The sequence below is a fragment of the Leguminivora glycinivorella genome, chromosome 25 (genome assembly GCF_023078275.1).
Source record: "Leguminivora glycinivorella isolate SPB_JAAS2020 chromosome 25, LegGlyc_1.1, whole genome shotgun sequence".
NCBI lineage: Eukaryota > Metazoa > Arthropoda > Insecta > Lepidoptera > Tortricidae > Leguminivora > Leguminivora glycinivorella.
This window is the reverse complement of record NC_062995.1, coordinates 1998215-2024615: the sequence shown is the minus strand read 5'-3', so window position 1 is coordinate 2024615 and position 26401 is coordinate 1998215. Positions and strand designations below refer to the sequence as shown.

Here is a 26401-nt window from a genome sequence, read left to right as displayed (position 1 = left end):
TTAGTGTGCATCAAAACGTAGAAGCTAAATTTGACCCACTTCCCGGTTTCCGATTGAGCTCAAAAATTTGCACACATATGTAAATCACGTGACAATGCAATATTATGGTATCATGGAGCTGATCTGATGATGGAGCAGAAAGGTGGTCATAGGAACTCTGTTTTGAAACGTCGTATCCCCATCGAGTAAGGGGTTTTTAGAAACGTCTCGGAGAGCAGCAGATGACTGTTGAAAGAAAGGTACAGTCGACGATAAGAGCTTGTGTCAAAAATGAAATTTTTGAAAAAAAACTTATTACCAACTTGATTACCAAACATATTTCAATCAATTTAAAACAAAACCTTAACAAAATATATCTATCGTTGTCTGAGTACCCACAATACAAGCCTTGCTTGAGTTCACCGTGTTGAGACTCAGTCAATCTATGTAAGAAGCGCATAAATATGTAATTACTCATTTATTTATTAGTAGCTTTTGCCCGCGGCTTTGGTCGCGTTAAATTCGAAAATTGCGGAATGCTCCATAGATACTTCCACCACCATTTCAGGGAAGTGGGGGGTCAGAAAGACACAAAGTAGCCTTGGAAGGAGGTAGGGCATAGCGAATGATATTCCGCTTTGTGTGGTAGGGCACAGCACAGCGGATATCGTCTCGCTCGAATCTAGAGCAGTGCCCAACTGGGGTAGTACCTCCGCCTTACAGAAGACCGCAGCCAAATAGCACTAGACCCTACTCATAGTGTTGTGTTCCTGCCGGTGAGTAATGCTGCCAAAGCTCAACGAGTGCGGTGTGCTGATGACGGGAGGACTTACGGAACTAACTTGTTCCGTCTATTGTCCTTTGAGTCGTCGGCAACCCGAACCCTCCTTGGAACTTGTACACTCCTTTTTGCTGTGTACTTAACACAGCAAAAGGGAGTGTACAAGTTTCTAATGGGGTGGCAACGCGCATGTGACACTGTTTGAGTTGCAGGCGTCCATAGGTTACGGTGACCGCTTTACATCAGGCGGACCGTATACTTGTTTGCCACCGACGTAGTATAAATAAAAAAAGTCACTCCATCCATACCAACTGTCTCTACTTCAAAAATCACGCCAATTCGTCGTTCCGTTTGGACGTGAAAAACGGACAAACAAACAGACACACTCTTTCCTATTTATAGTATTATAGTATCCATAAAATATCACCTGTTATAAAAAGTACACCCATAATTACCCCCCCAATTCATAAAGAAATAGAAATGCATAAAATACCTTTCATAGTGTTCAAATAGACGATATAGCGAGACGAACTTCTTTCCACAGAGTTTGCACTCGATGCGGCGCCACTGGCTCACGTTCGTTTTGGGCCTAAAGTTTAAAAATAGAAGGTCAACCAAATCAATGGCAATAAAAAAGGCGGTAAATTTGAAAAATGTTGGGCTCACCGGCAATAGAACTGGAAACTGTCTTAGCGATCTCACGGTTTAAATCTTATCGTGTTCGCTTATACTATAATAGGGATGACGACTACATAAAAAAATGGCATTCTGTTTAGTCAGTCAGTTAGATTATAATTAATGAAAAAAATACAAAGATATAGAGCATTAAAGTTTCGGAGTGGGGGCTTGACGTCACTTCCAAGTAAAAATTGTACCTAGGCGTGACGTCACGCGAAACTTCAACGCACTGTACCGTCGTCATTTTTCGTTTACGAGAAAAAAGAAAAAAATCGTGTCTAAAATTCTTTGATAATCTAACTGACGGACTAATTAGTTTTTTATGCTCCGACGGAATGCTATATTTAAGTTGTAATTTACATGTAAGATTGTAAACTTGCCATACGATAAATAAATAAACCGGCAAATGTGGTCACATTAATTGTGGCATTCTCTACCAGTCAACCTTTAAGCAAAGAAGAGATGTTACTGCTTGTAAAAATGTACTTAATATGTGTAGGTATTTTCTGCTTGAAAACGTTAGGCTATACAACCTGTTTTTATTGAATTCCGTTAACTTTATAAAGGGAAGATTCATTACATCAAATGCAATTAATTTCTCTAAGAAACTAGCGTCTTAACTCTTGCGGTTATCGAGTTATTAAAAAAATAAAGATAATTGCTGAACACGTGTGTCACAGCCTTTACCAATTCCTAATGTTAATTGTTTTGACATGTGTCGTAAATCACTTGAGACTAACTTGAATGTTATTGTTAAGGGTCTCTCACACTAATAAATTCATTTATTATGTATGAAAATGATGAAAAAGTTTTTTTGCGAATTTAACTATAAGTGATATACAGGGTGGTTCCTGATAATGAACCTAACGACGTGTTGAATTTGGTTACCTATCAAAAAGTCGAAAATTGTAATGTCGAATATTAGTAGCCCGAAAACGCTTCCCATTTTATTAATTGCCCTAAGTTTTGTTTGCCCGAAAGTACTTTTCCCCTATTATTATTTTCCCCATTCTTATTTCGCTGTAATTTTGTTTCGCTTATGATTCGAATCAACACTTATTAAAATGCCTAAGAATCATTTGACAACTACTTTTTGTCGCGTAAAGTTTTTAATCCGAAATATTATTTAGCCGCTATATCAAAACTTCGAAATTCGAATTAACACTTGTTAAAATTCCTAAGTATCATTTGACAGCTATTTTGTATGGCGTATAGTTTTATAATTCGAAATATTATTAAGCCGCTATATCAAAAGTTCAGTAAATCCTTAATTTTCTAACAAAAGTTTGTTGCCGACCCTCACGGTCGCAGTTCTTACTTGACTTAATAATCCTTGCCATAAGGGTTTATGGCAAAGGTTTGTTTCTGTATGATCGCAGTTCTAACCTAACCTAACCCACTTTTCTAGCACAAGTTTGTTTCTGTATGGTCGCAGTTCTAACCTAACCTAACCCACTTTTCTAGCAAATGTTTGTTTCCGTGATGTAACCTAAACAATTTTTTTGTATTTTTTTACAATGATATTAGAGAACATGACATTTCGATGTCGCGTTAGCATCGGATTTATGAAAAGGTGGTTAACGAAACGGTTGTCAAATGATAAGATTGACAACCGTTCTTCTGGTTATTGAGTTTCTATAAAATGGTATTAGGGAAAATGACATTTCGATGTTACGTAGCATGGGATTTATAAAAAGGTGGTTAACAAATCGGTTGTCAAATGATAAAGTTGGCAACCGTTCTTGTGGTTATTGAGTTTCGGAAAAACGATAATGTGGGATAGCAAACTAGCAACATATTGAAAATATGGTAAACAATGTATTTGGATTATAAAAATTCTGTCAACCGTTTTCGGACAAGTGATAATCGGACAAAGGATTTTCGAAACATCGATAGGTTACCGTTGAATTTAACGGAAATAAAAAAAAAACACTATAGTGGATTACAGGTAAACTATGGAATGAACTGTCGACTGCTATATTTCCGCATCTATACGACCTTGAAAACTTCAAGAAAAGAGCGCACACCCATTTTTAAAGCCTGGTGTTTCTTCATGGGCGGCAGTGATCACTTATCATCAGGCAACCTGTCTGCTCATTTGCCTACTATGGCTTAAAAACAAGTTATCTTGAAAAAAATACACTTACTTGTCGTCTGCTTCTGGAATCTCTGGAACCTCATCAGAGCTGCTACCGTCTTCAGTGAGGGGGCAGCACTCGACAGAGCAAGGCCACTCGCTCGGCGGGTCCCAAACCTGGACAGGATACGATTATAATAACACTAGCCTTTGCCCGCGGTTACGCTCGTGTTAGAAAGAGACAAAAAGTAGCCTATGTCACTCTCCATCCATAAAAAAACACGTCAATTCGTCCCTCCGTTTTGCCGTGAAAGACGGACAAACAAACAGACACACACACTTTCCCATTTAGAATATTAAAAATAAATAATATAATATGGATAATGGTTTAATATGAGGAAACCGAATAACTTTAACCACGGATTTCTGAGGCCAAAAAAATGTTTAGAAAAAAATACATCATCTCTGAGAAATAAGTTAACCGTAGACATAATTTTTGTTGGCAGTGTAGTATGAGAACTTAAGTGTCAAAACCCAGTAAACAGTGTCTATTTCTAGAAACTAGAAAGATATTCTAGAAAACGATTTAAAAGTAAGTGCATGGTCGTACAACACATAATTAAAAATTTGAAAAAAAAAAACCCCCAACAGTACAGTGGACGATTTTCATAAAACATGGCTAACAACACTCCCGACTAACAAAAAAAAACTAAGGGCCTATTTAGACGGTACGAGAACTCGCATACGAGTTTTATTACATTGCGGTATTTGATGGCTGTGCAAACTTGTATGTAACTTCAACAGCCCGCAATGTAATTAAAATCGCGTGCGAGTTCGTACGCCGTCTAAATCGGGCCTAAATTTAAATTGGTCCATCTGTTCGCGAGTTACGATGCCACAGACAGACACACACAGACAGACAGACAAGTCAAATTTATAACACCCCGTCGTTTTTGCGTCAGGGGTTAAAAAAAATGCTTAGCAGAGAAAAATATACCTGTCTTTATATACATATAACTTTTTTGACCTCTTTTAAACACCAGTTGCATATTATAATACTAGTTATTACTTACGACATGAACATTCTTCTCTCCATCTTCCACTCTACACTCCACATCTCTGAACGCCTTAGCGAGCATGATATTCGGGAAATTCTCCGCATCTTCATAATCCGACTCACAACTGAGTGTCATTTCTGAGTCAAAACACGACTTTGAGCCGTCATGTGACGACTTTGAGTCATGACCTCCATAGTCTGATTCACAGCTGAGTGTAACTTCTGAGTCGGGGCAAGACTTTGTATGTGAGGAGTTTGAGTCGTGATCTGGCGACTTTGCGCCGAGATCTGACGACTTTGAGGCGTCAAGTAAATCGTCTTGTGTCGAGTTTGAGTGGTTTTGATGGTTTTTTGTGTTTGGAATGTCGTCGAGTTCGTATTCAAAGTCGGATTTGGATTCCGGCTCGTATTGATCGATATCGAAGTCTGTTATGGAGCGAGACTGAAAAAGAAAATATATTTGGGCCAATTTTTTCAAAGTTGTCCACATAATTACTAACTTGTTCCGTCTATTGTCCTTTGAGTCGTCGGCAACCCGAACCCTCCTTAGAACTTGTACACTCCTTTTTGCTGTGTACTCAACACAGCAAAAGGGAATGTACAAGTTTCTAATGGGGTGGCAACGCGCATGTGACACTGTTTGAGTTGCAGGCGTCCATAGGTTATGGTGACCGCTTTACATCAGGCGGGCCGTATGCTTATTTGCCACCGACGTAGTATAAAAAAAAAATTAATGAATCTACGGTTGTACTCACGTTATTATATCGCCCCTCTTCAAAATCTGAAGATTCTTAGATCTTAGGGGCCTCCGAATTGGCCCGAAACATGTCGCAGCAATAGCGATGTATATAACGTGAGTACAACCGTAGATTCATTAATTATTTGAATATGTCTCACGAAACTTTAACGTGTATGAAGTTGTCCACCCCACTTTTTTTGTAACATGGGTGTTTTTTCCGCGATTCATACTCAGATTCGAGAGCTCTTTCGATCCTGATAGGAGAAAAAAAATGTCCCAAGATTTCCATACATTTTTACCGCCATACAAAATGTATGAAAAAATGGTAACAGAATGGGAAAAAAACCTTGGGACACTTTTTTTCTCCTATTAGGATTGAAAGAGCTCGCGATTCTGAGTGGAAAACATATAAAAATTTCCGAATCCAAATAAAAAGTGGGGTGGACAACTTTGAAAAAAATGGCCCATTTAATGTGTCAAAGATCGGCTCTGTAAACTTTTATCATGGGACCAATGTTGGAATCGCGAAACAAATTTGGCTGATCCATAGAAATGAGCGAAATCATGACACTCGAAATGAATGAAACAGCCAATATTTTTTCGCGATTTCAGCATTGATCCCATAATTATATTATTTGACATTTAGCACGCCTAACGAAGACATTTAACTGTCCGTCGGCGGAAATAATTCGTGTATAGGCGAATTTTGGCATAGTTGTAGGGAATGGTGTTCTAATCCACATACTCAAAGTACTGATGGGTAGGGGAGGAGCTAACGGGTGGAGGGGGGTGTAAAGGTCCCTTTTTTTAGTTTTTCGCGAATAACTCTTAAACTGTGGCACATAGCAAAAAATGTTCTGAAACACAAGTAATCTTCATAAAATTCTCTACAAAAAAGTCTTATACACTTTTTATCTGGGACCAATCGTTCATGAGATATGGAAGGGAAAAGATGGACAATAAAGGAATAAACTCATTTGTTTATGAACAATACGTTTATTCTTATAGAGACGCGGTAGCGTGTCAAGCCAGGTTCAAGTAACAAAAGTAGCAAGCAGCAACGTGTGTAATATTACACGAACCGTTTGGAGCCACATTTGACCCCCTTCTAACTCAAAAACTATTTCACATAAACGTGTTATAATGCAACGTAAAAAGAAACCAACGCGCGTAGTAAAAGTATGAGCTATAAGCGCTCCTCAATAAGCCCGGTACTAGCAGCCCGCCTTAGTGCGTTTTCACATTATCCGATCCGATATCGGATGTCGGAAGGATTTCAAAGGCAAAAATCCAAGACGGTGCCTTAAATGTACGGGATATCGGTCCTACTTCCGATATCGGATCGGATAATGTGAAAACGCACTTACCCCGCGCGCGCGCGCAGCCCTTTATAAGCCACCGCGCGGCCGGCGCTCGCTCATCCCAGTCGTCCTCAAAACGTCGACGTAAGTGCGTTTTCACATTATCCGATCCGATATCGGATGTCGGAAGGATTTCAATAGTAAAAATCAAAGATGGCGGCTTAAATGTATGGGATATCAGTCCTACATCCAATATCGGGTCGGATAATGTGAAAACGCACTAAGACCGCCCCACAAGGATGGAGCGCGACCAGATACAGCCCTCACAGCGCCCAGCGCGGAAGGGGCTACTCACACCCCAGCAGGGGTGTTGAACGACATTACAGCAGCGCTCTCTCAGTTTGTCTCGCGCAGCGATCCGATCACATTGTAGCTGACTTGACGAGCAAAGCATCACGACCGCCCGGTATTGCTTTGATGGGATAAATTCATAAATAAAATTCCTAACTATCTTCCATCTCTACTTCGATGGGAGCTCCGTTAGTGCATGCTCCCGAGCATACACCACAGACACTGGAGCAGGCAATTCCTGCTTTTCGGCAGCCGCATCGCACCCCACACTCAGTCTTGCATCGGCAAAATATAGTTTTAAGAATGGAGTCAGGTGCCACTGGGTCGTTGGTTGTCACTAGCTTTAATATGCCATCGCCTCTTCTAGTTCATCCCCATTCAGTAGGTGGTAAATAAATTTTACGTTAAATACAAAAATATTTGTACGCCTTTTTTTTCGGATTCAATAAGTAAAATTTTCCTAAAATAGAGGTAAGTTTAGCACGTGCATTCAATATTCAAGCAGGCGTACAAATATTTTGTATTTAACGTACAATTTATTTACCACCTACTGAATGGGGATGAACTAGAAGAGGCGATGGCATATTAAAGCCAGTGACAACCAACGACCCAGTGGCACCTGACTCCATTCTCAAAACTATATTTTGCCGATGCAAGACTGGGTGTGGGGTGATATGCGGCTGCCGAAAAGCAGGAATCGCCTGCTCCAGTGTCTGTGGTGTATGCTCGGGAGCATGCACTAACGGAGCTCCCATCGAAGTAGAGACGGAAGATAGGAATTTTATTTATGAATTTATCCCATCAAAGCAATACCGGGTGGTCGTGATGCTTTGCTCGTCAAGTCAGCTACAATGTGATCGGATCGCTGCGCGAGACAAACTGAGCGAGCGCTGCTGTAATGTCGTTCAACACCCCTGCTGGGGTGTGAGTAGCCCCTTCCGCGCTGGGCGCTGTGAGGGCTGTATCTGGTCGCGCCCCATCCTTGTGGGGCGGTCTTACGTCGACGTTTTGAGGACGACTGGGATGAGAGAGCGCCGGCCGCGCGGTGGCTTATAAAGGCTGCGCGCGCGCGCGGGATAAGTGCGTTTTCACATTATCCGATCCGATATCGGAAGTAGGACCGATATCCCGTACATTTAAGGCACCGTCTTGGATTTTTGCCTTTGAAATCCTTCCGACATCCGATATCGGATCGGATAATGTGAAAACACACTAAGGCGGGCTGCTAGTACCGGGCTTATTGAGGAGCGCTTATAGCTCATACTTTTACTACGCGCGTTGGTTTCTTTTTACGTTGCATTATAACACGTTTATGTGAAATAGTTTTTGAGTTAGAAGGGGGTCAAATTTGGCTCCAAACGGTTCGTGTAATATTACACACGGTGCTGCTTGCTACTTTTGTTACTTGAACCTGGCTTGACACGCTACCGCGTCTCTATAAGAATAAACGTATTGTTCATAAACAAATGAGTTTATTCCTTTATTGTCCATCTTTTCCCTTCCATATCTCATGAATGATTGGTCCCAGATAAAAAGTGTATAAGACTTTTTTGTAGAGAATTTTATGAAGATTACTTGTGTTTCAGAACATTTTTTGCTATGTGCCACAGTTTAAGAGTTATTCGCGAAAAACTAAAAAAAGGGACCTTTACACCCCCCTCCACCCGTTAGCTCCTCCCCTACCCATCAGTACTTTGAGTATGTGGATTAGAACACCATTCCCTACAACTATGCCAAAATTCGCCTATACACGAATTATTTCCCGCGAGATAGGCTTCATTGAGTGTGCTAATTGTGTTTTTCTTAATTAATGGTCTTAGTTTTAATATGACGATCATTATGAGATATCTATATCTACCTATTAGATTTTTTCATTTGAAATGTATTCCATTATGTATTTATTTTTTAGTTTAACTATCTGTAAATGCAGTTGATCGAGTAAATTGATAGTTTTCGTTTTCATTTTAACTCTTTTTGTTTTGATTATTATTATTGACATTATACAATTGAATGAATGCATGTGAAATAATTATATTGACGATCATAATGTAAATTCATTAACCTATATGACACATAGCATAATTTATAATGTAATTTATCATTATGAAATAAATAAAACTAAACTAAAGTAATGAAAGTTGTTCAAAAATCACTATGCAAAGTTTGAACGGTCATTTTTATTTTACTTTGTACATATAGTCGGTCAACCAAATCTCGGCAGAAACAAAATGTCGCAAAATTCAAATTTTGAAACGATTTTTAAGTGTTATGGTTCGTCGATGATTCCGCAAACGTTGAGGTTTAGGAAGGCACGCGTTTTATGAAGACAATCGGACGGTGAGCTAGCTTTTTCAAATTTGCCGCCTTGTTTTAGTGCCAAAATTTGGTTGCCCGTCTATACACCCTGTTTTTATTGAATTCCGTTAACTGTAAGGGAAGGTTCTTTAGATCAAATACAATTAATTTCTCTAAGAAACTAGCGTCTTAACTCTTACGGTTATCGAGTTATTAAATGTGCTGTAAATCACTTGACACTAACTTGAATGTTATCCTTAAGGGTCTCTCACACTAATAAATTCATTTATTATGTATGAAAATGATGAAATTTTTTTTTGCGAATTGCGAATTTTTGCATGTTATATATACAGGGTGGTTCCTGATAATAAATCTAGCTGCGTATCGAATTTAACGGAAAACAAAAAAAAACACGCTGTATGTAATAGCAAATTTCGTCATTATAGCGTGACAATGCGGTTCCTTATGATTGAGAAATTCACATGTTATATCAAATCTTACCTTCAGAGCAAGTTGGATGGCTTGATATAGTTGTCGGTTAAGTTTCGTCTTTTTCACTTGACTCGACTGAATTGTGTTTGTCGATTCATGTTTCTCTATAGCATTATTAATAGGGAGTAAAACTGCCATTTCATTCTGTAAAAAATATGATTATGTGTTCAGTCAAGTGTAAAAATATGATTATATGTTCAGTCAAGTGTAAAAATATGATTATATGTTCAGTCAAGTGTAAAAATATGATTATATGTTCAGTCAAGTGTAAAAATATGATTATATGTTCAGTCAAGTGTAAAAATATGATTATATGTTCAGTCAAGTGTAAAAATATGATTATATGTTCAGTCAAGTGTAAAAATATGATTATATGTTCAGTCAAGTGTAAAAATATGATTATATGTTCAGTCAAGTGTAAAAATATGGGTGTACACATCTTACTCAAAAATATGTCCCATAGCATCTTAGTCCGGTGTGATAAGAGCGTAGTACCATATTTATGAGAGGATTATTTCGATACGTATTTTTGCACTTGACTGTTCCTGCCAACAAACTGTACTACAGTTTGGCGGAAAGTGTAATGTAAAAAACAAACTGTCTCACTTTTACCACACCTCCGACACTGGCGATCAAATATATGAGAGAGGTGCGTTCCTAGCACACAGTCTAAGCTCGTGTAGATGAACGCGTACTATGCTTGTATGAGTGAAACATGACAGGTCAACTGTTCGCGTTATTGATAGGCGGTAACAGTGAGGTAACCGAGAGGGGGTGGGCGGCACTTTCAGCGGGGAGCGGGAGTGGCCATACTGTACGATAGTACTCTTTATTATATTGTTCTTTTACTAAATAAATAATAAATTTTTTTTAAATACTATTTATAACTGATTGTAGTAAAACCTGAGAGACGCAAATCTTAATAATAACCAGAGATCGGATTTTTGTGCGTCATCTCATACTAAAAATCATTAAAATGACGTAAGTCACTAAGAATGTCGCAAATCCGTCCGATCTCTGATAATAACACAAAAACTTCGTTTTGACAACTTCATCTAACGAGTTTAAAATTACACAAATAATAGGTATTATGTACCTAATAGCAAGTGCGATATGGTTAGTACATTACGATGCATTAACATACCGTATTAGTAGAACTATATTCATGGTCCATCTGTGATTTAGTGACTAGCAGCTGACACCCCGGCACGTTCTGTGGATTGCAAGAGAGACAGAAGTCAGAGTCGCAACATCTGTCCACATCTTCCTCAGGCTTGGCTTTCTTTTTCAACTCCCTTTGTTTTTTAGGCTCCTTTTTGAGTATCGGAGGTCTGTATTTTGGCGAATTTATTTGGTTCGACACCTGGAAATAAATAATATTAATAGAGAGCGGATTTCAGGGGCCCATATCTCAAAACTGAAAGTTACGGGTGGAAGTCTCTTTCCAACTTGTCATATTAGACATTGACAACCACTTGTAAATTGTAACTTGTAGCTTCGAAAACGGGCCCCAGGGGCCCGTTTCTCGAAAGGTACAAGCCTTGTATTACAAGTGTGTTTCCATGACAACCCATACGATTTGACAGTTCACGCACTTGTAATACAAGGCTTGTACCTTTCGAGAAACGGGCCCCTAGCAAATTATAGTATTATATGCAACTGGCGTTTATTATGAGTAACAATTTGAGACGAAGCCGAAATAGTACATTACGATACAAGTGCGTAAAAAAGGAAGTTCGAAACGAGTGGCGATAAATTAAAACACGACCGAAGGGAGTGTTTTAAATCGACACGAGTTACGAATTTCCTTTTCGCACGCGTATTGTACGACGTTTTTCAGTACAGATGAGCCTCCGAAGTTTCGACCTGGCATATAATGAACCACTTCTCGCACTAGTGCGTAAAAAAAACACCATCTGTACTGAAAAAGTATTTTATTGACTCAGTTAAACACTGTTGCAATGCACCGGTCTATTCGTCGCTCCGTTTTGCCATGAAAGACGGACAAACAAACAGACACACACACTTTCCCATATATAATATTAGTATGGATGTAAATATGTTCAAAAACTGTTCAATCATATGAATATACTTACATTTATAAGTTCTGAAATTTTCAAGTTCCGTAATTCATTCAAACTGACCACTTTACAATTTTTCAATCCACGAGCGTTTTTACCTACAACCGGCTCGAACACCTGAAACAGTAGAGAAATATAAACATACAAAATATGTCAGTACAGTCACAGGCATAAATAAATGATATCTATACTTGATACCTTGTCGCTTTAAATCGTTTGACAATTTCGTATGATAAATTGAAATAGATATCATACACGAAAGAAAAAACGGCAAGGCCCACTGGTGGCCGAGCCGGGAATCGAACCTGGGTCTTCAGCTTACGCGGCTAACGTCTTTACCACTAGGCCGGCGGGTTTAGGGCGGGCGTGTGGTCTAGTGGTAAAGACGTTAGCCGCGTAAGCTGAAGACCCGGGTTCGATTCCCGGCTCGGCCACCAGCGGGCCTAGCCGTTTTTTCTTTCGTGTATGATATCTATTTCAATTTATAATTTATATATAGTAATGTGACTACTTGAAAAAAAAGAACAAATCAAAAAATATTCAATTAAATAATTTGATTTGTTCCCTAGTTGTAATTTTGTGTGATATTTCAAACAAGACGTTAATGCGACAAGGTATAGAAATCATCACATATTTATGCCGGTGACTGTTCAAGCAAAGAGGACCGAGTAGTATATACTGTGAAAGTGACATGTGTGGTCACCGTGTACACTGCCATCTCTCGTCTCGACACAAACATTTAAGCCTCAGTTTTGACAATAGGCTACTAGACTCTTATCGAATTTAGCACAAGAAATGATTGTTTCCTGTAGTATTTGACATAAGAAACTAATTTTTATATATTTTAGGTATTAAAAGTGTATGTTGGCTACGTATTTTCGATTAAAAATGTGTGTAATATTTTTTTAACCTTGGCCACCGAAAACGCTGTCAGACGTGTAGTGACGTCATAGAACCTAACTTAATGCCGAGTCAATCACTGACATGATGAACTTTATGCCTCATAACTAGGGTTGCAAAAAAAACGGTTTTTTTTCTGGCTTGAAAAAAAACATGAAAAAAAAACAGTTTTTTTTCTGGAGTATGTTTTTTTTCTAAAGTACGAAATCTCAAAATTTGCAAAATAGTTAATACTTTTATACGGTTTTTTAGACTTAATGTTAACTATTAAACGAATTTAATCAAATACTTTAATTTCTGGTCTTATAAAAGTAACATTTACGAAATGTGTAGTTGATAGTTATCACTATTTACTGTTGGCAACACAACCGCCTCTCCACACTACACGCAACATCGGGGATTTCCCAATAAACGTTTGTATACTGAATGTTAATTGAATTAAAATGTACGTTATTGTTATTGAAACACGTTACAACTCACGAAAAACCCTTATTGTTGTATTATTTGTTCATCTGAAAAAAAACCATATTTAGAAAAAAAAACCATGGTGCTCGGTTTTTTTTCATGTTTTTTTTCACAATTCTGAAAAAAAAACATTTGGTTTTTTTTCTATTTACAACCCTACTCATAACTTAAATGTCAGTCAAATAACAGTATAAAATAGACTTTAAAAAAAACGGCCAAGAGCGTGTCGGGTCACGCTCAGTGTAGGGTTCCGTAGTTTTCCGTATTTTTCTCAAAAACTACTGAACCTATCAAGTTTAAAAAAATTATCTTAGAAAGTCTTTATAAAGTTCTACTTTTGTGATTTTTTTTCATATTTTTTAAACATATGGTTCAAAAGTTAAGAGGGGGCGCACTTTTTTTTCCTTTAGGAGCGATTATTTCCGAAAAAGTTAATATTATCAAAAAACGATCTCAGTAAACCCTTATTCATTTTTAAATACCTATCCAACAATATATCACACGTTGGGGTTGGAATGAAAAAAAATATCAGCCTCCACTTTACATGTAGGGGGGTACCCTAATAAAACATTTTTTTCCCTTTTTTATTTTTGCACTTTGTCGGCGTGATTGATATACATATTGGTACCAAATTTCAGCTTTCTAGTGCTAACGGTTACTTAGATTATCCGAGGACGGACAGACAGACATGGCGAAACTATAAGGGTTCCTAGTTGACTACGGAACCCTAAAAAGGGTCAAGTAGCCTATTGGCCCGTATTATTAACTTTTTAAAATTGTCAAATATTAATATTAGCGCCATATTAAACAAATGTCTATCTAAATAAGGACAATATTTTATTTATGGTGGTTATAAGTACGGTTATTGTACCTACCTACTGAAAACAATATAACACGTAAAACACATACTTGTTATAATATTGTTTTCGTCATGTAGCTGAACAAATGAATATAAAAACATGAAAACCATGTATTCCTCTAACATTCAGCGCCATCTATCCAAACAAAGTTGAGTTATTTTGACAAGAAGGCCAAGGTACTAAGCACTTCAATACTTTTTCAATAGATGGCGTTGCCGTACCGTACCCCAAGTTCATAGAGTTCGCAACTCTCAAACGTTTGCACAGATGGCGCTCTGGTATCTTTCCCATCCATGCAACTGTTTGACGCGCCATCTATGTGTGGTGTAGTGTAGGCGCGTTCTTAGGCGGTCGCATTTTAATGGTATGATCTTCTTATATTTAATCTATGTTTGTGGTTAAAGTACTTACCGGAGGAGGACTATCTGCAGTAGAGACTATCTCCTCGTTGACAACTGGTAGCAGTAAGTCAGTGTCAGCGTTGATGACTTCTGGCAGGTTGTGGGATGTCTGTGACCGCTACAACATATAAATATTGATAAAAAATATATTGATGGTGTGATGTTAAAAAAATACACCAAAAGAGAAATGAATATTACCTGTACACCCTTATAATAAACGTTAAGGGATGGAGAGTGACATAGCCTACTTTTTGTCTCTTTCTAACGCGAGCGAAGCCGCGGGCAAATGCTAGTATCTTCTCTATCATATAAAACTTATTTATTTCAGTTACAGTTTTCTATTGAGGTACAACTTACATGGGAGCGTTTGTGGAGAGCGAAAAGATTGTCTGCTGAATCTTCAACATGGTACCGACCAGACTGCTGCAGTCCGGATGGACATAAATTTATATTAAAGTAAAAATTCACTGATACCGACATCACTGAAAGTCGGTTGCATCTTAAAAGCTTTAGAGTTTCAAGTTCTATTGAGATTTTATATATTATACGGCATTGGAAGAGGCCTATGTCTTCAAAGGACAAGACTGAAGTTGGAAGTTGTCGATGGGAAAAAAAAAAGTTTAAAAACAAAATTAAATAGAAAATAAGCAAAGATAGTATACATGTAGATGAATGTAAAAAGCTTCAGTAAATAAAGGCTACTTTTATTTTATTTATTTTAATATATACATAATAAAAATAAATAGAAAGAGTTTGTCGGGTGTAGTAATAATAAGTTAACCAGTTCTGCAATAAGCATATCTATCAGATTTTATATTATTTAAGGTAGGTACTGCTTCTGGCTGTGGCTGATTATTCTATTTTACTTATCCACTCATTATGTACTAGTATAACCAAAGAGGGGGTTACTAATGTATTACCGAAAGTTATTTGGCAGATTTTCACATCCCAAACAATGTATCCCAAAAAAATAAAAGGCAACTCATCGTTTCCCAACTTATCGTGTGACATATACATATTTGCCAAAATAATGATATCCAAATAAATATTTAGACATTTCTTTACTTTGGCAATGTTCATTTTACCAAACTTCAATTAATCAAAATGATTAATTGCCAACCAATATTATCCCAACAGAAAAAAAGCCAAATCTAACATTTGGTAAAACATTTCTTGGGCATTTTTTATTTTAACAAACCTTGTTTACTCAAACCGAGTAGTTGACAAAAATATAAATAAACCACATTTACTTTGTCATTTTTTTATATTACCAAATCTAAACCTACTTTCTTAGTAACAGTTTTGTGTGGGGGTCGCAGTTCTAACCTAACCTAAACCTACTCTCTTAGCAACATTTTGTATGGGGGTCGCAGTTCTAACCTAACCTAAACCTACTTTCTTAGCAACAGTTTTGTGTGGGGGTCGCAGTTCTAACCTAACCTAAACCTACTTTCTTAGCAACAGTTTTGTGTGGGGTCGCAGTTCTAACCTAACCTAAACCTACTTTTTAGCAACAGTTTTGTGTGGGGGTCGCAGTTCTAACCTAACCTAAACCTACTCTCTTAGCAACAGTTTTGTATGGGGGTCGCAGTTCTAACCTAACCTAAACCTACTTTCTTAGCAACAGTTTTGTGTGGGGGTCGCAGTTCTAACCTTTTTTTTTTTTTGACGCAGAGGAAATGCATTACGCATCCCCCCGGGGCCTGGGGGTGACCCGTGAGTGGGGGGTATGTGGGACTATCTCCTCCAGCAGCCTTTCCGCTAGTCGGAAGGGGGGGAGGAGACTACCCACTAAAACCTCTGCGGCGTTGCCACCACTTGTCGTTGAATAGGGACGCCGAGGGAATGTCATAACATCCGCGACGCCCCCCGACTGTCCCGGCTCACAGTGAGCCGGCACACCAGCACCAAAGGAGAGGGGGAACCGCAACGCTCGGAACCCCCTCCTAGGCGTGTAGGGTCAAGATTGAGGGTCCCCTACCCTCTGCCCTACTGGGGAGAACGCGGTATGCCCTGGCATACCGCGCGCGTCTTCGCCCCCTTCGTCTGCGCCGGAGAGGAAGCGCATCTTCCCTATCCTCGCGCTCCTTCGAGGCCTCCTTCTGCGAAATGATTACTTCGCAGAAGGAGGCAACCGCATCCCAGGATCTCTCGTTTCGCAACATGGCCGCCACGACGTTGCCAAGCGAGAGATCACCCGACCCCAAGTCCGCCACCAATTCCGCCCTTTCCACAGCCCAGCGGGGACACACCTCCAGTGTGTGCTGGGCCGTGTCGTCCATCTCCCCGCAGTCGTGACAGACAGGACTTTCCTCTCTACCAATTCGGTGCAGGTAATGACCGAAACAGCCATGTCCGGTCATTATCTGCACCAATCTATAAGTCAGCCTCCCATGTGTCCTGTCTGCCCACGCCTCAAACGAGCCGAGGAGGGCCCCCACCGTTCGAACCCCATAAGGGCTGTCCTCGAGGTCAACTCGCCATCTCTCCCTTACTCTTCGCTTTGCCTCCTCTTCGGCCGCTCTTGCTTCATCGGGAGCAGGGTACACTCCAGTTACCCTGCTTTCGACCCTTCTTTGGTGCGCCTCAGCCAGTCTTTCGGCTTCCAGTTCCCACGGCGGTGTGCCGGCCAAGGCGCACGCAGCCATCCATCCCACCGTGCGGTAGGCCCTGCACGCCCGTTGGGCAATAAGCCTTTGAGGCCTCCGCAACAGCGCCTTATTTGACGCCCCGAGCCTATCTACCCATATCGGGGCGCCATAAAGGGCCATGCTTTTGGCCACTCCAGCGTACAGGTTTCTGCACGCGGCAGAGGGCCCTCCGACATTGGGCAGGAGTCGGCCCAGGGCTGCCGCCGCCGCCACGATCCTCGGAGCAAGTTGGCGGAAGTGCTCCCCGAAGTCCCACCTGCGGTCCAGAGTAAGGCCCAAGTATTTGATGTGAGCCCTAATCTGGACCGCTTCGCCTTGCACTTTTAATTCCGCCCCTGCACGCGGGCGCCACCCCTTCCCCCCAAATATGATAGCCTCGGTCTTGGGAAGGGACACACGCAGACCGAGGAGCGCGATCCTTCCCACGATATGCTCTGAGGCTGCCTCCGCCCTCCTCATGGTCTCTCTTAACTCCCTACCTCGGACAGCCACCATCGTGTCATCCGCATAGCAGATGACGGCTGTCCGGGGGAGAAGAACGGCGCGGATGGCCCAGTCATAGCCGATGTTCCACAGTAAGGGCCCTAAAACGGACCCCTGCGGAACACCGCGCGACATGGGCCAGTGCTGCGTAACGCCATCCTTCTGGTAGAGCACTACCCTGCGTGTGAGGTAGTGCTCCACCACTCTCTCAGATAGAGAGGCACCCCGTGATAACGGAGGGCCTCTCCCAATACTGGGTAGGGGATGGTCCCGAACGCGTTGGCGATGTCCAAGGACACCGCCACCACCCCCTCGCCCCGCTCTGTCGCCTCCTCGCTGAATCGCTTGAGGGCCCCCAGCGCGTCCATTGTGGACCTCCCGGCTCTGAAGCCGTATTGACGGTCCGATACGTTTGGGCCCACCTCCTCTAGGTGCTGGACGATTCGGGAAGATATAATGCGCTCAAATATCTTCCCGATCTCGTCCAACAGCACTATGGGCCTCCATCCGGAGGGGGAGTCGTGCGGTCGAGTCCCCTTACGGAGGAGGCACAGTTTCCCCTCCTTCCAAGCATCTGGGAACCGCCCTACCCGCAGGCACTCGTTCATTAGGGCCTTGAGGCGGTCACCCAGGTGTTCCAGGATTGGCGGCAGCACTCTTCCTGGTACACCATCTGGACCCGGGGCCTTATTGCAGCCCCTCAGACGGTATACCGCGCGGCCAAATTCCCCCTCTCCCACCGGTGGCACCTCCTCGTTTTCCTCCACCACTGCCTGAGGCTCAACCATTCTCGGGGGGTTGAAAATTGGCTCCTCCGGTGGAAACAGGCCCTCGACGACGCGGTTCAAGAGCTCCGGCTCCAGAGAATCCATGGTGGGGCCCCTTTGCAGCTTGTTCCGCACAAGCTTATACGGTCTTCCCCATGGGTCCCTGTCAAGAGTGGCCAGGAATTCCGCATGCGCCGCGTCTTTGGCTCTGCTTATTTCCTTGGCCAGTTCTTCCTTTGCCCCTTTCAGCGCCTCGAAGAGCTCCTCCTCCTCCTCCGGTGTGTGCCTTCTTCTGCGGCATCTGGTGTACGCGCGCCGCGCCCGATTGCACGTGTACCGGAGGGCTGCAACTTCCGCTGTCCACCAATATACTCCTTTCTTGGGGGACGGTCTTCTTGCCCTTCTCATTGCGGCGTCGCATACCCTGGTTAGGGATTTACGGAGCTCCCGCGCTGCTTCGTCCACACCCAAAGCTGGGTCGGGTGCATGGCCCCACCTGGCTTCGATTAGGGCAGCCTCTGTCGCCATGTCCTTATCCAGGCTGGCCAAGGCAAACCTGGGAAAGGCCTTCCGTCCCGTTCCCCCTCCTCCCACTGGTCGTGGTTGCGGGGTATGCACTCGCTCCGAGACCTTCATCCGAATAAAGCGGTGATCGGAGAGGGTTTCTTCGTCCTCCAGTACCCGCCACTCTACGACACGCTCTGCGATGGCAGGGGTCGCAAACGTCACGTCCACAATGGACCCTCCCAGCCGACGCACGCAGGTGTTGACGGAGCCCCTATTGAGAACCTCCAGTCCCAGTCCCACCGCCCAGTCCCAGAGGACCTCCCCCCTCGGGTCTGTTCTGGGGCAGCCCCATGCCGCGCATTTGGCGTTGAGGTCCCCCAGCAGCAGTATTTGTGCCGGCCTTACTCCTTCCACCACTCTTGCTATGCGGTCCAGGTATCGCTCGAACTCGAAGAGCGGCCTGTTGGGGGAAAAGTAGACTCCAATGAGCACTATGTCCCCCCACCGGGCCGCTGCGAATCCTGGGCCTACTGCTACTTTAATGAGCGGTGGATGGTCACCCAGTGGTGAAACCACCAGGGCCACCGTCTCGCTTTCGTCCCCTATCCAGTTTGGCTGGGGGGGGACGAGGTACGGTTCCGCCACTACAGCAGCATTGACACCCCACTCTGCCATATTGTGGATCAGTAGATCCTGGGCACGGGCACAGTGGTTGACATTGCACTGAAGCACCTCTCTCAGCAATGCAGGTCTTCCTGACATTATTGCTCCATCTGGAGCTGCTCCACCTCCGCCTGAGTTCCACCCTCTTTATTGGGGGAGGCAACCGGTGCCCTTGCGGGAGCCTCTTTTCCCCTTACCGGCGGGGGTTTGCATGCAAGCCCCCTCATTACGTGTTCCGCTGGCAGTTTGGCGTGGTGGCAGACTACGCACCACGGCTTGTCGGCGGAGCAATCCTTACTCACGTGTCCCGGCCTACTGCAGCGGAAGCAGAGTCCCGTCCGGTCCACTGGGGATGGACACATGGCACTAGTGTGCCCCGCCCCCATGCACCTGTAACAGCGCATGGGTAACGGGTTAAGGGCCTCGACCTTGGCCACTGACCACCCGAGCAGGAGCCTACCTGTCTCCACCGTTGCCTTGGCAGCGGCCACTGGACAGCGAACAATGACGGCCCCCGTGCCGTTATGTAGCCAACGAGTTCGTCCCACTTCGACCTGTGCTACCGGGCATTGCCCAGCCACGCTCACCGCCTGTGCCACTTTGTCTGGAGTCACCGACTCATCCAGACCGGTGATTCGGATCTCCACCTTTTTAATGGGTCTATTGACGTCAGCCAACTCTCCAACAATCTGTTTGAGCCTATCAGCTAGGCTGTCGGCAGCGGCGCTACTCTGAGTGCCCGGAACCTCAATCAGCCTTGCCCCGGAAGCTGACTTCCGGACACGCACGGACTCAATCCCTACCTCCGCTAACTTAAGGGTTGTAGCTCGCTCCATTATCTCCTTATAACTGGCTCCCTCCTTTGCCTTGATAATGATGGCCGCCGACGGTCGCAGTTCTAACCTAACCTAAACCTACTTTCTTAGCAACAGTTTTGTGTGGGGGTCGCAGTTCGAACCTAACCTAAACCTACATTCTTAGCAAAGTTTTGCGTGGGGGTCGCAGTTCTAACCTAACCTAAACCTACTTTCTTAGCAACAGTTTTGTGTGGGGGTCGCAGTTCTAACCTAACCTAAACCTACTTTCTTCGCAACAGTTTTGTGTGGGGGTCGCAGTTCTAACCTAACCTAAACCTTCTTTTTTAGCAACATTTTGTGTGGGGGTCGCAGTTCTAACCTAACCTAAACCTACTTTCTTAGCAACAGTTTTGTGTGGGGGTCGCAGTTCTAACCTAACCTAAACCTACTTTCTTCGCAACAGTTTTGTGTGGGGGTCGCAGTTCTAACCTAACCTAAACCTTCTTTTTTAGCAACATTTTGTGTGGGGGTCGCAGTTCCAACCTAACCTAAACCTACTTTCTTAGCAACATTTTGTGTGGGGGTCGCAGTTCCAACCTAACCTAAACCTACTTTTTTAACAACATTTTGTGTGGGGGTCGCAGTTCCAACCTAACCTAAACCTACTTTCTTAGCAACATTTTGTGTGGGGGTCGCAGTTCCAACCTAACCTAAACCTACTTTTTTAACAACATTTTGTGTGGGGGTCGCAGTTCCAACCTAACCTAAACCTATTTTCTTAGCAACATTTTGTGTGGGGGTCGCAGTTCCAACCTAACCTAAACCTACTTTTTTAGCAACATTTTGTGTGGGGGTCGCAGTTCCAACCTAACCTAAACCTACTTTTTTAGCAACATTTTGTGTGGGGGTCGCAGTTCTAACCTAACCTAAACCTACTTTTAGGTTTTTAGGCTATGTTTAGGTTTTTAAAGATTATTTGACTCGTCATAATTATGGTATTTTCGTCAAAAGTGTTTGTGGGAAGCAAACGTGTAAGTAGTTGTTAATCTGTTTGGGAAATGAAATTCGGTAAATGAAAACAATCATGTTAAAACACTTGTCAAAAAGTGGTTTTGCATAGTGTGTTTTTAAGGAAAAATTTTTTTACTAAACAAATTATTTGACTAAATAATTTTGTCCAGTAATTAATTTGACGAAAGTAAAGTTGAGCAAACTTTTCTAGTCAAAGTGAAACATTTGCGAAATTAACAGTTGGGGTTATAAAAGTTGCATTACAACAGTTTGGGAAATTATCATTTGACGGATTTTAACGTTGTCAAATGTTATTATGGGAAAGATTGAGTTGACAAACGTGTAGTTGGCAAAATTCGTTTGGGAAATGAAATTCGACAAAAAAATCTTCGGTAAATTAAAAGGATCCCCCAAAGAGGATTGATTATATAGATAATTACTATCAAAGTAAAATGTTTAGTCACACTGTATAGACTGCCATCTCTCTCTTTTTAAGCCTTTCATATTCATATTCCTATTCATTTATTCAATGCAACCATGGTATTTTACAGAGGTGTTTACAGATTGTAGGTACAAACATGGACCCCACTAGGGTGTAGCATTTTTACATATTATAAATAGTACAACAAAACAAAACAAAAACAACATGCACTTACAGCTAAGTTTGGCCTCCTAGGAAGTTATGCAAGGAATATGGGCACAAATTCAGTAGATAGGACTTTAGTTTGTTTACAAAAGTTTTGTATTTTCTCTCGCTTAATATATTTTGAGGAATTTTATTAAAAATCGTCATAGCCATTGCATGAGGTCCTTTATTGAACATTTGCAGCGTAGCAGGGACATTCATAAAGACTCTATTTCGTTGGCGCAGGTTATTGTACCATTTTATTTTCATCGGTGAGTGGCGACACCGCGGACCCCTATTCCAGAGGGCACTTCCATCTAGCCCTCGCCTCTGCGCTTGCCTTAACCGGCCGGCCAGAGTGGATTCGCAAGAGCGGGACCTATGCTCCAGGTTGGAAGTGTAAAATGTCATAACGCCGGCGGCCTGCTGAACGGATCACCGGGATCTGGCTACCGCAGTCTCACCTCTCGACAACCTTTCAGCCACTCTTCAAGTGTTGCTCTGTTGTCGCACCATGCGTGCGGCCGTTTTGCAGGGCCCACTCAATGAGTTGGCGAGTCACCGCCTGTCTTTTACAATCTTGAGACTAGTTGTCATGGCAGGTGTCCGATAGTCTCCCCCCATAGACCATTATCCAGTCCATCCAACTTGCACAACAATAGCCTATGACCTTAGTTCCCATCGCAACACAAAAGTGCTGCACTGAAATAGTCTTTACACCTGGCGGGGACCATCTCCGGATGTATCATATTGTGCGCTCGGGGATGGTATCCGCCAGGTGTATCCCTTGCCTTTAGATTAAAGTGTCTAAAAGGGCCTCTGTGCTGTTGGCTTCGGCCCCACACATGCCTCCCAAAAGTCCGGGACCTCATGGTCCCGAGATATGGTAAGACATACAAATAATAATAATGTAGATCTGCTCGCATCGGTGAACTGGTTACGATTCGGGGACCTCTTCGGAGAAACCGAGGGTTTTGCCTGTGCAATTGCGGACGAAGTTATGATGACGAACAACTACCGGAAATATATCCTGAAGGACGGTACGGTCGACATTTGTCGGGCATGCCGCCGTCCCGGAGAGTCACTCAGGCATATTATTTCCGGTTGTTCTCATCTTGCTAACGGCGAGTACTTGCACAGACATAATCTCGTAGCCAGGATTATTCACCAGCAACTTGCTCTTCAATACGGCCTTGTGGACCGCGAAGTACCGTACTACAAGTACTTACCTGCGCCAGTTCTCGAAAATGGTCGTGCCACGCTCTATTGGGATCGATCTATTATCACTGACAGGACTATTGTAGCCAATAAGCCTGACATTGTGATAATAGATCGACTGCAACGCCGGCAGTGCTCGTTGACATCACCATCCCCCATGATGAGAATCTCGTGAAAGCCGAGAAGGACAAGTCCAGTAAGTACCTAGACTTGGCTCACGAGATAACCGCCATGTGGGATGTTGAATCAACGATCATTGTTCCGATAGTCGTTTCAGCGAACGGTCTCATAGCGAAGAGTCTCGACCAACATCTTAAGAGACTCTCGCTAGGTGGCTGGATCAAGGGCCAGATGCAGAAGGCGGTGATCTTGGACACAGCGCGGATAGTTCGACGGTTCCTCTCTCTGCAGCCCTAACCACCGGCAGCTTGGGCCCTGCCCCGCTGCTGGCGGCACCCTAGGTTAGGTTTTTTATAATGTGTTTATATGTGTTTTATATTGTTTTGTAAGTGGTTTTGTATTTTACTTTTATATTCATATTATAAACAGCCTAGCCTAAGATTTGAAAGAAATAAAGATAATAATAATAATAATAAGCCCGCGGGGGCAGCTTGTGGCGAGCTGACGGTGAGTGGCGACACCGCGGACCCCTATTCCAGAGGGCACTTCCATCTAGCCCTCGCCTCTACGCTTGCCTTAACCGGCCGGCCAGAGTGGATTCGCAAGAGCGGGACCTATGCTCCAGGTTGGAAGTGTAAAATGTCATAACGCCGGCGGCCTGCTGAATGGAACACCAGGAACCAAGCTACCGCAGACTCACCTCTCGACAACCTTTTAGCCACTCTCAAGTGTTGCTCTGTTGTCGCACCGTGCGTGCGGCCGTTTTGCAGGGCCCACTCAATGAGTTGGCGAGTCACCGCCTGCCTTTTACAATTGTGAGACTAATTGTCACGGCAGGTGTCCGATAGTCTCCTCCCATAGCCCTTTAACCAGTTCATCCAACTTTCAAAACAATAACCCATGACCTTAGCTCCCATCGCAGCACAAAAGTGCTGCACTGCAATAGTCTTTGCACCTGGCGGGGACCATCTCCGGTTGTATCATATTGTGCGCTCGGGGATGGTATCCGCCACGTGTATCCCTTGCCTTTAGATTAAAATGTCTAAAAGGGCCTCTGTGCTGTTGGCTTCGGCCCCACGCATGCCTCCCAAAGGTCCGGGACCCCATGGTCCCGAGATATGGAAAAGACAGACAAATAATAATAATAATTCTTTATTTGGCAGGCAAGAAACCCAGAAATACAATAAAAATATACAAAATATACAAATTATACGTTTCTGAACTATGGTATTTATTTTCTTCGAATAGATTAACGTTTTTTTTAACAAATTTGCAGGTTTCTAAAATATATAAGGCTGTCAGCGTTAAAACCTTAACCGCGTTAAAACTTTTGAACCATAGTAGTGAGAAATTGGCAAGTAAAATCAAAAGTCACATAAAAATCACCATTATTTCAATCATACCAAGATTCCCCTTTCGAAATTATCCGAGCATTTCTGTGCTTCGAAATTACCCCAATACACGCTATTGTTCTTTTTTTGTTACAATTTTCTTGATGGATGCGAGGTACTTTTTATTTAAAGTTTATGTGTATATACGGAACACTAATAAAATCTGGTATAGCACATGGCAAGATCTTAAACAAGCATTAAAAAACCTTTTTTTAGCGTGTAGGGCTCCACCCAAGTTAGGATGTCTTATCAGATAATTTACCTCATCGGAGAGTTTACGAAGAACAATCAAATTCGTGAGTCCTCGGACGACAGTCTGCTGAAACTTCAGCATAGTGTTGACCAGCCGGCTGCAGTCGTTGCAGAGCATCAAATGGGAGGTTCTTACATACTCCGCCTGCATAATAACAGAATAGAAGTAAATTATACACAAACATACACAAAAAAGGAAAATATACAAGCAATTATCGGATCTTTAACTTTATGGCAACATATCGTCACTACTTTGAATATTGTATCTCATGCTGCTCCTCAAAGTTAAAACGCAGTAAATCTATATGTATTCCAAACATACTTACTACAATTTTCTTTTCATTGACAGACGAAGATACAAGTTTTTTTAAAAGTAGTGACGATATGTGTGTATGATGTAATTAGCTCTGGCTGTTACTACAATATTTAGCGATGATTGTACAATTCTAAAAAGTGTACCAAATCTCTAGTGAGTCTGAGGTAATTATCATTAGCTGTACAAGCTGGCCTTAGCAAGGATGCTGATTGTTAGTTAGTGCTTGCTTTAACTTTTGTACAGTCAGCGACAAATACATTGTGACTGCGGGGAACAGATCTTTACTACATTTTTTAAGACATGCACGGGTTGATCGCGATAAAATAACATTAATACCTTTTACCCAACGTTTCGGCCAGGTTGCACTAGCCGTGGTCGGGGAAAATCTTTACTATTATGATAACAAGGTGTTTTATAATATATATGGCGCCTTGGCCATCACAATTTATGTGACGCTGACTGTATGATTGAGCAACAGAGACACTTGAACATGCAATGTCAAGCATAGCATAAAAAGCATACCACAGCTAGCTGTGATTTAACTTATTTTCAAGGCATTCATTCATGCATATACATAACTAAAAAAAGCAAAAATAGTGTACATGTAGATTTATTAAAAAAACAAATAGTATTATTACATTTATACAGAATGTGCCATTGTACTATAAATAATAGCAAACCAAAATTTTTGAGATGAACAAATATCTTATGACATAAAGAAACATTTTTTTCCGATAGTCTACAAAAATACCATGTAAGATACAACAAAAATAATAAAAACAAGTAAGTGATTTGTAAAGATCTTACAAGTTCGGTGTGATTCTCCATAGATACTATTGCCTCCAAAAGAAAACGGCGTTTTGGGGTTACTTCCAACAGAGTCCTGGATTTGAACATACATATTGCGCAAATGTAACTATAATTATCTTCGTATAAATAATACATCTTGAAAAACTTGCTAAAGCATTGCAATATTTTGTTTAACGACAAACATCACAAACGCAAGTGACAGTGTTTTTTTTATAGGATACGTTCTGAATGTTTGACAAATAACAAATACGTATGATAAGTATATATTAATTTCTATTAATTTTGTTCGAAATTTGATATGATAATGAACATATTAATAATATTGACAATAAT

At 42.2% G+C, this 26401-nt stretch overlaps 1 protein-coding gene across 1 annotated transcript; it reads right to left on the bottom strand.

Moving 5' to 3' along the window:
• Positions 1-1183: 1183 nt before the first annotated feature.
• On the bottom strand, positions 1184-26218 carry LOC125239494. The gene is made up of 10 exons (XM_048147108.1): positions 26066-26218; positions 24953-25087; positions 14468-14575; positions 11847-11948; positions 10895-11113; positions 9760-9894; positions 4589-5014; positions 3586-3692; positions 1254-1349; positions 1184-1187 (listed from the first exon to the last, which is right to left on the bottom strand). The coding sequence occupies exons 1-10, from the start codon at positions 26201-26203 to the stop codon at positions 1184-1186; spliced, it is 1470 nt and encodes a 489-aa protein (XP_048003065.1). The 5' UTR covers positions 26204-26218.
• Between the last annotated feature and the right edge of the window lie 183 nt (positions 26219-26401).

What these genes read in the sequence shown, in the direction of transcription:
- LOC125239494 (XM_048147108.1), bottom strand. Translation starts at nt 26,203, where the DNA reads ATGTATTATTTATACGAAGATAATTATAGTTACATTTGCGCAATATGT. An exon ending in AAATTTCAGAACTTATAAAT is followed by an intron (nt 11,114 to 11,846) that starts GTAAGTATATTC and finishes ATTTATTTCCAG; the next exon opens with GTGTCGAACCAAATAAATTC. An exon ending in ATTCCAGAAGCAGACGACAA is followed by an intron (nt 1,350 to 3,585) that starts GTAAGTGTATTT and finishes TTTAAACTTTAG; the next exon opens with GCCCAAAACGAACGTGAGCC.